The sequence below is a fragment of the Salvelinus alpinus genome, chromosome 7 (assembly GCF_045679555.1).
Source record: "Salvelinus alpinus chromosome 7, SLU_Salpinus.1, whole genome shotgun sequence".
In the NCBI taxonomy this organism is placed as follows: domain Eukaryota; kingdom Metazoa; phylum Chordata; class Actinopteri; order Salmoniformes; family Salmonidae; genus Salvelinus; species Salvelinus alpinus.
In genome coordinates this window covers 57,405,008-57,417,998 of record NC_092092.1, presented here as the reverse complement: position 1 = coordinate 57,417,998, position 12,991 = coordinate 57,405,008, and the positions used below count along the sequence as shown (strand labels likewise).

Here is a 12,991-nt window from a genome sequence, read left to right as displayed (position 1 = left end):
GGACGATCCTTAGAGCATCTCTACCTCTCAATGTGACCTTTTATACTGTGTCTAACAAGACAAATTGTTACACATAAGTAAACATTTTAACGATACCCGATTGTTATCAATCCATTTGATTGGTTTTGTGCTTTGTTGATGATGTTGTGGCTAGCCCAATAGATAGACAAATAGTACGGTTTAAAATTACACAAACATGACTTTTTTCCCCGTCTGATTCAAACATCAAATTGTTTTAAGATGAAATTGTCTTGAAACCAAATTTGGGAACCTAGGAATAGTCTCCAGGGAAAGAAGGCACTCAGTGACAGATCCACTCTACCTCATCTCTCTCCCTTTACCCCTCTCCCTCCATCTCTCAAACACACTCTCTGTCTTTGAGCTCCTAAAAGCTATTTTATTACCTCACCCAAAGGGCCCTTTCACTACCTCACCTACACAGTTACCTAAGTACAGTGCATTCAGTAAGTATTCAGTCCCCTTTACTTTTCACATTGTTACAGCCTTATTCTAAAATTGATTAAAACGCTTTTTTCCCCCCTCATCAATCTACACACAATACCCCATAATGACAAAAGCAAAAACAGGTTTTTAGAAATTGTTACAAATGAAAAACCATCACATTTACATAAGTATTCAGACCCTTTACTCAGTACTTTTTTTGAAGCACCTTTGGCAGCGATTACAGCCTTGAATCTTCTTGGGTTTGACGCTACAAGCTTGGCACGCCTGTATTTGGGGAGTTTCTCCCATTCTCTCAAGCTCTGTCAGGTTGGATCGGGAGTATCGCTGCACAGCTATTTTCAGCTCTCCATAGATGTTTGATCTGTTCAAGTTCAGGCTCTGGCTCGGCCACTCAAGGACATTCAGAGACTTGTCTCGAAGCCACACCTGCGTTGTCTTGGCTGTGTGATTAGGGTCGTTGTCCTGTTGTAAGGTGAACTTTTGCCCCAGTCTGAGGTCCTGAGCGCTCTGGAGCAGGTTTTCATCGAGGATCGCTCTTTACTTTTCTCAGTTAATCTTTCATTCGATCCTGACTAGTCTCCCAGTTCCTCCTGCTGAAAAACATCCCCACAGCATGATGTTTCCACCACCATGCTTCACCGTAGGGATGGTGCCAGGTTTCTTTCAGATGTGACGTTTGGCATTCAGGACAAAGAGTTCAATCTTGGTTTCATCAGACCAGAGAATCTTGTTTCTAATGGTCTGAGAGTCCTTTAAGCTCCTTTTGGCAAACTCCAAGCAGGCTGTCATGTGCCTTTTATTGAGGAGTGGCTTCCGAATGGCCACTCTACCATAAAGGCCTGATTGGTGGAGTGCTGCAGAGAAAGTTGTCCTTCTGGAAGGTTCTCCCATCTCCACAGAGGAACTCTGGAGCACTGTCAGAGTGACCATGGGGTTCTTGGTCACCTTCCTGACCAAGGCCCTTCTGCCCCGATTGCTCAGTTCGGCCAGCTCTAGGAAGAGTCTTGGTGGTTCCAAACTTCTTCCATTTAAGAATGATGGAGGCCACTGTGTTCTTGGGGACCTTCAATGCTGCAGAAATGTTTTGGTACCCTTCCCCAGATCTGTGCCTCAACAGAATCCTGTCTCGGAGCTCTATGGACAATTCCTTCAACCTCATGGCTTGGTTTTTGCTCTGACATGCACTGTCAACTGTGGGACCTTATATCTACAGGTGTGTGCCTTTCCAAATCATGTCCAATCAATTGAATTTACCACAAATGGACTCCAATCAAATTGTAGAAACATCTCAAGGATGATCAATAGAAACAGGATGCACCTGAGCTCAATTTCGCATCTCATAGCAAAGGGTCTAAATACTTATGTAAATAAGGTACTTCTGTTTCTTATTTTTAATACATTTACTTTGTCGTTATGGTGTATTGTGTGTATATAGATTTTTTTTTTCAGATATCATTTTTAGAATAAGGCTGGGAACGTAACAACATGTGGGAAAAGGGAAGGGATCTGAAAACTTTCTGAATGCACTGTATACATTCCTCAACCATGTTCACGCTATATGTCCTCTCTCTATGCAAGTCCCCTCTATTTCTCCCTCATCTCCCTCGCTCTCTTGCAGCTTTTAGCCGACTCATGTTTGACATTCAGTGGGCAAACAGTGGGCTTTTCAGCTAGTTCTGTCCAGGAGCGCTAAGAGCTCCAGTTTTAGTTGATGGTGGCTGAACAGCCCGAGAGAATCTGTCAGTCCATCCACATCACGAGTCAGCGCATGGGGAGGAGAGGGCGGGGAGAGTTCTGATATTTTGTCTCTCTTGTTTCCTCTTATCTATTTTTCTTGGGATTATTTGTGTATTAGTATTATTATTAGATATTAGTTATGTACTGTTAGACACTTACTGCACTGCTGGGGGCTAGAAACAAGCATTTCGCTGCACCTGCTTTAACATCTGCTAATCTGTGTACGCGAATAAACTTTGAATTGATTTTAAACTTTTTAATTATGGACAGGAATGGGGTTTTGAGCACTTAATTGTAGGCTGTAATAGTTTAATTCCTGTTTTAACAGTAGGCCTAAAATCGGACTGAGGAGATCTTTACCATACAATTCCCACACAGCTCTTATGAAATAGAGGTATTATTCTTCTTCACTGTGCCCCCTCCTGACCATACTAATAGCTTTCTTAATGGAGGATCTCAGCATTAATGAAAACATTTTCACATTTTAGTAATTTAGCAGACACTCTTATCCAGAGCGACTTCCATTGGTGCATTCATCTTCAGATAGCGAGGTGAGACAACACCACATCACAATCGTAGCAGGTACGTTTTTTCTCTCGACAAAGTACCTGTCAGCTAAGTCACTGCTAGTTGGAAAAGACAAGTGCATTTTTTTTTTCTTAATGGAGGATCTCATCATTAATGACCTTTCCGCGTACAGAGAGCCTCTGTGCTGGAGGAACGTCCCTCAGAAAACATTTCAACAAGGACTATTCAAGTCAAATGGATTGTGATCACTGTTGTGAGCCAGTTAAAGCGAGTGTTCCTTTTTTCCGTCTTTGGCAAAATATCAAGCAGCTTGTTTAAATGTCAGAGTGTTGGGTTTGGCAGAGACGGGGTAGGGGGTGGAGAGAGGGGATGTGGGTGTGAAACATTACCCTTTCAGGCTCAAGAATGACTGTGGCTAATTAACAGAGCTATTCTTTCTCAAATATCACAACAATGTCAATGACCTTATCCAGGGGGCTGGGGTAGAGGGAGGGGACTGAGATTTGAAGGTTGTACAGGCATATAGTGTGTCCTTGCAAAGATGGTTACTTACTGGGCTATGCTGAACAGTACGTTCCAAACCCAAGAGTCATATACAACCACAGCCCTGGTGAATCAGTCATGTATGGTAGCAAGTGGGCAGTACAAAACTGTTACACTCTAGAACTGTGCAAGTACATGGTTTTCAATACTTTGTGGGTGACAGAACACTAAATCGCTCCACTGAAGGGCATCTGTTACTTCTCTCGTCGTTTAAGGGAGGAAAACACTACTTTGTGGAAGATCGAGGACTTTTCACACTCTTAAGACCTGAGAAAAAAAATGAAGATTGTTCTCACAGTACTTGCTATTCAGGCTGAGTGATGTAGACTTCTCCCTCCACACCCGCTCGGCTCTGGTCTTCATTTCATCCAGCTCTGTGAGGACTGCAGTCTTCCGTTGGCTGACCTTGCGGTGGGTTTCCTCATCTTTCGAGGAGCAATTAATTTGCCTCTACCTGAGTGAGAGTGTGTCGTACTGTTGTCTCGCTCCAAACCCCCAAACACAGCTCCAGTGATAAATACACTACAGTAGCTATCTCCACCAAGCAGTACAGCAGAGCAGAGTACTATCCCTACTCTCCCCACTCAGAGAGCTGCCTTAATACACACTGACAGGCATTACCTCATCATCTCGACTGTCCTCCTGGGCTACTTATGTAAGGCCTGTCTGCCTGGCTGACGAGGGAGAATGGTGATCAGCAGTGGAAACTAACCTAAAAAGGCTGTGTCCTTGGGATTGACTATATTTCAACAGGCAGAGTAATGTTATGGTCAGGCATTATGATCCAGAGTTGTCCCTAAAGTTCATCCTGGCTATTTCCCTCATGGGAATCTCGGTCCTATGCAATTCCCAATGGCATCCAGAAGCCCATTAAACGTCATTCAATGCCACCCTTGTCCAAGGTCAATACAGTCCTCTTGCCCTTAAGTCCATAACTTTGGCACCAAGGCAAAGCTCGGATTCCTTCTACACCAGTCAGATGAGGACAGAGAAGTAATGTGTAGATATCATATATAAGGCTATGCTATCAATGGGATTGTAGATGGAGGCAGTACCTCAGAGATGCATATCCCCGCTCAAATGAATACTCCAATACAGAGAGAGGAGAGGGCTGCGAGGAGCTACAGAGACCAGAAGTTACACCTAGCCAGACAAAGTGAGAGATTAGGCACAGCTTTGCTGCTAAGACCTTTCTGCTGAAAGGAGAGTCTGTAGAGGAGCCTTGAGAAGAGCAATTCACTTTCCGCAGTCTCTGCCCTAATCGACATAGACACAGCCAACAGGGCAGCCATGTTGGATCGTACAGGGCTGCCAGGGCTCTAGGGTTACTTCAGTGAGGCTCCAACCCCCTGACTCCTGGCTTCCCCAAGTTGGCGCCCCTCTCCACAGTGATATGGCTCAATAGACAGGTAGACACACTAGACAGACTGCCTACCTCCGACAGGAACGGTCGTTACTACTCCCTCCTGGTGGTGGTTCTCAGTCACTGATCAGATCCCGCTACATCAGCAGAACAGCATGGGTCTTGATTTCGATCTTGGAAATGCAACTTAAAACAATTAATACTCTTTGATGGTGTTACTTATAGTTTAGTTGCTTGGCCTTGGTCTCTCTATAACTTGTAATAGAACTGCACCCTACAGATCTGTTGACTGTTGTAATAGAACTGCACCCTACAGATCTGTTGACTGTTGTAATAGAACTGCACCCTACAGAACTGTTGACTGTTGTAATAGAACTGCACCCTACAGATCTGTTGACTGTTGTAATAGAACTGCACCCTACAGATCTGTTGACTGTTGTAATAGAACTGCACCCTACAGATCTGTTGACTGTTGTAATAGAACTGCACCCTACAGATCTGTTGACTGTTGTAATAGAACTGCACCCTACAGACCTGTTGACTGTTGTAATGGCGCTAGATGAGTGTGTCAACATTCTGAAAGCATTAGCTAATCCTATGTTTGTATACAACTGAATTCCTTGGAAACCATTCAGAGTATATCGAGACATACTACTCCTGGTGTAGATATAACAGGCTCTGCTGGTCTGGTCTGTGGAGGCACTTCAATTCACAGCCAGCCAGAGGGATGTTTTAACACGTCAAAAATAACCCATCTACAAATTAGAATCCTTCCCTGCAGCCGATGAAAAGGCAACAACATGGACGTGGGTTGTGTGTGGAATCTATAAAGATATAACCTCAGAGTACCACTCCTCCCAAGCCAGCATTACCTTCCCCAAGAGCTACTGTACAATCGATGGCACTGAGCAGGCATCAGGGTGTTTATTACACGCTGGGCCCGGCCCTGATCCACTATTGTAGCAGATCATCTAATTGAAGTCGGCAACCAATTCCCTGCTGTGCTCTGGACGTGTGGCAGCCAGGATTGAGATACACATCAAGGAACTCAATGGCCTTGGCTTCATAAATCCGACTGCTTTTGTCTCCTCCCATCCTAGATTCCTGCGGTCCATCTAACACAGCCTTTTTAGATGTCAACTAAGCATGCTAAACAGGGCTGTGAGTCAGAGGGCTACAGGACAGATGGAGTAGGTCTATCCACTGTTGAGAAATGGCATTATGTACGCTATGTGTTTCCATGTTTTCGTAATAATGGGTTGACGCTGTCTTTGGCAGGAAATCCCTGCTTTATCCCAGGGCTGAGGTGATCGCATGGAGAAATACAGGAGTGCAACCACAGTGCATGAATAAGGTTGTGAAAAGAAAGTAAGGAAGGTGTAGCTGCTGATGGCTATCAAAACAACGTCAGCATGTTTGAACGACACTCACCCGAACCTCTCTCTCATAAAACCCAGTGCTAATTACTTAAGTATGAATTATTTAGGCTTTTAACGACTCAATGAAATATAAATGGTCTGGGTCAATAGGGCGCTCCATCAGAGCACCCGGGGACTCCCCGCAGGGAGGGGGATATGACCAGGGAAGGGCTCCTATTCTCCAGGCCAGACCACGTAGTGACACTGGGGTTGGACCACAGACACTGACCCTCAGCAGTATGCTGCATCAGCGCTATCCTCACAGCACCCAGGAGAGCTGCATTAGCCTAGCCATTCACTGGTGTATGGTTAACCTTAGGACCAGGGGCCTCATTTATCAACAGTGCATAAGCACAAAAAATACTATCCTTGCATGCGGGACTTTTCCCGCAAAGGTTGGCGTTTATTAAATCTTAAACTTGACAGGAAAGAGTGCATTTCTCCAATAATATCTCAGACCATTTCTAGTGGTTGAAGAACTGTATTACAAGCAAACGGTGTTCTTTTGAGGGAAATTGAAGTGTTTGACGAACAGGAATTATAATAATTGTAGGCTAATAAAAGCATTACAACGTAGGCTAATGATAAAATAAATGCTTTTGCCGTTGGTAAGGTGATCTCATAACAGCATGTAGAGTAAAGTGTTTCTTTGACTTTTATTATATGGGCCCAAATCATAATATTTTCTGACAACATTTTTACTCCCGTTACACAACAAATATTAGGCTACCATTTATCCACCACTCATTCGATAGCCAAGCATGCTCGAAAGTAAATAGACCGGTACCCTACAGTATAGAAGCGGCAATATTGCTGTGACTGAGATAGGAGCGCGACATTATAGCCTCTTTAATCTCAGAGCCTATACCAAGACAGGAGATAGAAACACAATCATCTATTGACAAACTAAATATTGAACAACCATTATTATTTTGCATAGTGTGAGCTGTAGCATTTACTTTTAATTTGTTTGAAAAGGCAATCAATTATGCAGAATGCACAGCCAGTGTTTGGCACACGCTATAGGCGATTAGTTTGCATTTTAGGTTGAATAAAGTCCCTGCAAAAGATCGAAACATTCTGCCCACACCTCTACAGAAATGTGATAAAATGTGCTATTGCACTTTCCAACATTTCCAAATCATACAGCAAATGAGGGTGTTTTTGTTTCCATAAAATGTGAATGAGGGCGTTTTCAGGCGGGGTTGTAGCGCTCGTTCACCAGCACACACGTATAATAGATTATGGATCTGATTTATCAATGAAAACATGCGTATGTTGCGTGCGACAGTTTGATAAATCCCAATGATTTGTGGCGCACACAAATCCTAGAATTTCCACGTACGCCAGAATTTAGTGAAACATTTACGCACGGTTGATAAATTAGGTCCCTGGGGTTTGTACTGGTAATGTGAGCTGGTCAGGGAAAACGCTAACCCCTAGCCCTTTCATCTCAGTGGGTACAGTATGACGTGATGTTCAATCAAAGCTTTGGTAGACATTGTTTTATAGATATGTGCGCCATCTAGTGGTATATTACCTGAAATGCATGTTTTTTTTTGTAGACGGGGATTCTCTCATTTTCTGATTACAGTCCAAACCTAGAGGAACACATCAGAGAACGATTAGAAAAAAATCAGTCATCACAGAGAGAAAAAAAAACATGTAAAAACAATCCGTTCACAAAATTATGTACACAGATATTTCCACCAGCCAGCCAGACCATCATTGTAAATAAGAAGCCGTTCTTAATTGATCTGCCTGGTCAAAAAGTACAAATAGAAAACTATAAATCCACCACAGTATGTCAATGTATTGCCTCTAAACAAACTAACAGCAAACATACCCTGTCACTGTGGTTCAAGAGTAAACAGACAGCTGTACTTTGGAGTGGGTGAGAGTGTGTCCACGGTGTGTGTGTGTTTCTCTGCATTGGGCATTGTGATACCAGAGTATCAGATCAGACAGGGATGGCAACAGTTTACGTATTCCTCCTCCTATGTGTGATGCTGCTAGACTGCCGGCTGGGCTGGGGAGGTAAGTTCTGCTCTGACTGCTGATGGTTTCAGTAGGTTTCTCACTAGTAACAATATTACTCTCTCAGTTATACACCAGCCGTAACTGTAACAGCCTTACAATCTCCCTCTGGCCCTCCAGCCCCAGTGTTCCTGTCAGGCCAGGCAGCAGACAGTGTGCTGAGGAGACAGAGGCGCCACAACACAGGGGTGTTCGAGGAGATGTTATGGGGGAACCTGGAGAGAGAGTGTCTGGAGGAGAGGTGTGACCTGGAGGAGGCCAGGGAAGCATTTGAGAATGAAGAGAAGACGGTGAGTGTGTGTATGGTGGGGTTAGACTCCACCATGAATACGGTACTGTGTAATGAATGGGTTAACGTGTGATATTCTGAAGATTCTGTATTTATTTTTCAGATGGAGTTTTGGGTCGGTTATGAAGGTGACTTTGCTTAATGATTAACTGTCGTGTTGGCACAAACAGAGAGGATTAAGCTGTGACTCAGGAGCTGTGACTCAGGAGCTGTGACTCAGGAGCTGTGTGTGCTGTGTGGGTTTCAAACTGTAGCGTTTAGCAGTATTTGTGTTTGTATTTATTATGGATCCTCTTCCTGGGGTCCAGCAAAATGAAGGCAGTTCATACAATTTTAAAAACATTACAATACATTCACAGATTTCACAACACACTGTGTGCCCTCAGGCCCTTACTGCACCACTACCACATATCTACAGTACTAAATCCATGTGTATGTATAGTGCGTATGTTATCGTGTGTGTGTTTATGAAACTTGGTGTAACGTAAATTGCATCAATAATGCTCTGTTATGTCTCAGATGGGGACCAGTGTAAGTCGTCCCCCTGTCTGAACCAGGGCTCCTGTAAAGACCAGAAAGGATCCTACTCCTGCAGCTGTCTACGAGGCTTCACTGGGACCAACTGTGAGATAGGTACAGTAATAACATTGTAATGGCTTACTTGACTTAAGCCATTGGCTCCTATAAGTAGCATAGGCCTTGACAAATGTCCTCCATTTCAGTCAGTTCGGAGCAGGTTTGTCCAGCTTAAACCAGTTGAGGCTCTATGTAAACTCTGCCTGGACGTCACTCCTATAACATTGCGATAACACGGTTGTAAAACCACATGTTCGCCATAACAATCGCAACCATACTTACTTATTCTATTTTCTATACTATTTAACATGCCTCATTACTTTAGAGATGTGGATTGATGACATAGGTTTCTCCCCACAGTAACAGCTAGACAGTGTGCGGTGAATAATGGAGAATGTATGCACTTCTGTGAGAACCTGGGCACCTATGGGGCAGAGTGTAGCTGTGCAGAGGGCTACAAGCTGGCGCAGGATCAAGTCAACTGCAATCCTGAAGGTAGCCACAACATTCACACGTCTTGTTATACATTTACCATAGTCTTACCAAAGTAATGTGTAGCAACATCTCAATACAGTAGTGTGCTTACAATGTTACGACATTGGTGTAGAGTAACTTGATGTAGTGTTACCACCCAGCCCACCTTCATTTGGATTTGTATGCCACCAGTGGAGTTTCCTTGTGGCAGAGACAGGCGGACTGTGATCACGGAAATGTCTAGATCCTTACTCACCCTTAAGAACACAAGGTCAGATGCCAACGTCACTACAACCCCCTCCCTCACCCCAGCCAATACCACCAGGCCCCCCGTCAGAGAACTCAACGCCAGAATACGTATTGTAGGTGGCGACACAGTCACCCCTGGAGATATCCCATGGCAGGTAAGAGGGGAAAATACCTAGATGCACTATGCACGGGTGAATGTATGTTTAAGCATCTCTGGGTCCTTGAAAAGAGCTACATACATACCATATATATTATTTTTACCATGTAAGGGCCGATATACAGTACCAGTCAAAAGTTTGGACACACCTACACATTAAAAGGTTTTTCTTTATTTTTACTATTTTCTACATTGTAGAATAATAGTGAAGACATCAAAACCATAAAATAAAACATATGGAATCCTGTGGTAACCCAAAAAAGTGATAAACAAATCAAAAAATATTTGAAATTTGAGATTCTTCAAAATGGCCACCCTTTGCCTTGATGACAGCTTTGCACACTCTTGGCATTCTCTCAGCCAGCTTCATGAGGTAATCACCTGAAATGCATTTCAATTAACAGGTGCGCCTTGTTAAATGTTAATTTGTGGAATGTCTTCCCTTCTTAATGCGTTTGAGCCAATCAGTTGTGTTGTGACAAGGTAGGGGTGGTATACAGAAGATGGTCTTTTACCAAATAAGGCTAAGTCCATATTATGGCAAGAACAGCTCAAATAAGCAAAGAGAAACAACAGTCCATCATTACTTTAAGACATGAAGGTCAGTCAATTCAGAACATTTCAAGAATTTTGAAAGTTTCTTCAAGTGCAGTCGCAAAAGCCATCAAGCGCTATGATGAAACTGTCTCTCATGAGGACCACCACAGGAATGGAAGACCCAGAGTTACCTCTGCTGCAGAGAAGAATTCATTAGAGTCATTCACAAGCCTCAGAAATTACATCCCAAATAAATTCTTCAGAGTTCAAGTAACAGACACATCTCAACATCAACTGTTTAGAGGAGACTGTGTGAATCAGGCCTTCATGGTCAAATTGCTGCAAAGAAACCACTACTAAAGGACACCAATAATAAGAAGAGACTTGCTTGGGCCAAGAAACGAGCAATGGACATTAGATCAGTGGAAATCTGTCTTTTGGTTTGATGAGTCCAAATTTGAGATTTTTGGTTCCAACCGCCATGTCTTTGTTGAGACACAGAGTAGGTGAACGGATGATATCCACATGTGTGGTTCCCACCGTGAAGCATGGAAGAAGAGGCGTGATGGTGCTTTGCTGGTGACACTGTCTGTGATTTATTTAGAATTCAAGGCACACTTAACCAGCATGGCTACCACAGCATTCTGCAGCGATACGCCATTCCATCTGGTTTGCGCTTAGTGGGACTATAATTTGTTTTTTAACAGGACAATGACCCAAAACACACCTCCTGGCTATTTGACCAAGAAGGAGAGTGATGGAGAGCTGCATCAGATGACCTTGCGTCCAAAATCACCCAACTTTAACCCAATTTAGATGGTTTGGGATGAGTTGGACCGCAGAGTGAAGGAAAAGCAGCTAACAAGTGCTCAGCATATGTGGGAACTCCTTCAAGACTGTAGGAAAAGCATTCAAGGTGAAGCTGGTTGAGAGAATGCCAAGAGTGTGCAAAGCTGTCATCAAGGCAAAGGATGGCTACTTTGAAGAATCTAAAATATATTTAGATTTGTTTAACACTTTTTTGGTTACTACATGATTCATTTGGTGTTATTTCAGAGTTGTGATGTATTCACTATTATTCTACAGTTTAGAAAATAGTACAAATTAAGAAAAACTCTTGAATGAGTAGGTGTCCAAACTTTTGACTGGTACTGTATGTAACGGGCTCTCCCTGCTCTCTACTCCCCCAGGCAGCTCTGGTGCAGAGGCCCAGTGGTCAGGTGTTCTGTGGGGGCTCTATCCTCAGTCAGTTGTGGGTCATCACTGCTGCCCACTGTCTGGTGGAGGGACAGCAGGGATCTTTTTTCGTCAGAGTGGGTAAGGCACAATTCCGGTTCGTTTTTTTAGCTCAGCTACGGTACATTCTCACTACCTTACACAGGAGCGTGTTCATAGGTGTATGATTTGTATCTATGACTAAAACTAAATTCTCTACTAGGACGATTCATATTGATTGATTACAGATGGATTACTTGATTGCTTCATTTAGTTATTGTACCTCTCCAGGGGAGCATAACATCAATTACAAAGAGGGCACGGAACAGGACCACGAGGTGTCGAAGCAATACAAACATCCGCTCTACGACTCCCAGCAGAGTCTGTACAACCACGACATCGCCCTGCTGCGCCTGCACAACCCCATCACATTCTCCTCCCACGCCAGACCCATTTGCTTGGGGCCCAAGGTCTTCGCCGAGGACCTGGTGACGGATCAGTCCCCGGCTACGGTCAGCGGCTGGGGTCGCACACGCTTCCAGGGGGCCACGTCTCACTTACTACAGAAGGTAGAGGTGCCATTTACAGAGAGGACGTTGTGTAAGGATAGCAGTAGTGCCCGTATCACCAAGTATATGTTCTGTGCCGGCTATGCTCACGTGGCCAAAGACTCGTGCCAGGGGGACAGCGGGGGTCCCCATACCAACCGTTACCATGACACCTGGTTCCTGACAGGGATAGTGAGCTGGGGGGAGGAGTGTGCCAAGGATGGGAAGTATGGAGTATACACCAGAGTGTCACATTACTATAGATGGATACGTCACGTTATGTCAGTGACCAAGCGCATGCTGCATGACGTCCTGGATGACTAACCCCTGACCTTTGACCCTCAGGGCCCACGCTGGCTTTTTTTGTTCCAGGTCTTTTGGGGTTCAGGAGATGTGTCCGTTTTGTATTCAAAGAGAGAGCGTCTTCTTGCAGCTTCTTACCTCCATCTGCTGGTGAAGATAAGCTTTACATGATAGAGACCTGTATGGCGAACAGATGCTTATGCCTACTGAACATTTATTATGCTTATTCAGAAAACAAAAACTAGAATTTACTGGCAAATGGCTGTATGCAAGCAACTAACACTGCTTTATTGTATTCTACTATAGAAAAAAACAAACTCTAAGGCGCAGAACAAATCTGTATTATTTCAATAAATACTTTATTTGGTCTATATACAATACTGAAGCTGTATAAAAAAGCAGCCAATCAACAACGATGACTGTAGAACAATAATAAAAACCTGAAACCTGCCACGTTCAGTCAATATTCAGTTAGCCATGCTATGTTCTCTTATGAGAAACACTTAGCAACAAGCTTACAGCGCTTGTCAAAGACGCACAGCATTTTCAAGC

At 43.7% G+C, this 12,991-nt stretch overlaps 1 protein-coding gene across 2 annotated transcripts; it reads left to right on the top strand.

Annotated features, from left to right (window-relative positions):
* The first annotated feature begins 7,949 nt into the window (after positions 1–7,949).
* On the top strand, positions 7,950–12,889 carry f9a (coagulation factor IXa). 2 transcript variants are annotated; one of them, XM_071410898.1, is made up of 8 exons: positions 7,950–8,091; positions 8,212–8,381; positions 8,484–8,508; positions 8,900–9,013; positions 9,323–9,451; positions 9,623–9,834; positions 11,564–11,690; positions 11,880–12,889. In XM_071410898.1, exons 1-8 carry the CDS (start codon positions 8,025–8,027, stop codon positions 12,458–12,460), a joined length of 1,425 nt encoding a protein of 474 aa, XP_071266999.1. In that variant the 5' UTR covers positions 7,950–8,024; the 3' UTR covers positions 12,461–12,889. The 2 variants fall into 2 exon arrangements, with proteins under 2 accessions (XP_071266999.1, XP_071266998.1); XM_071410897.1 differs by having other exon boundaries at positions 9,317–9,451.
* Positions 12,890–12,991: the final 102 nt, after the last annotated feature.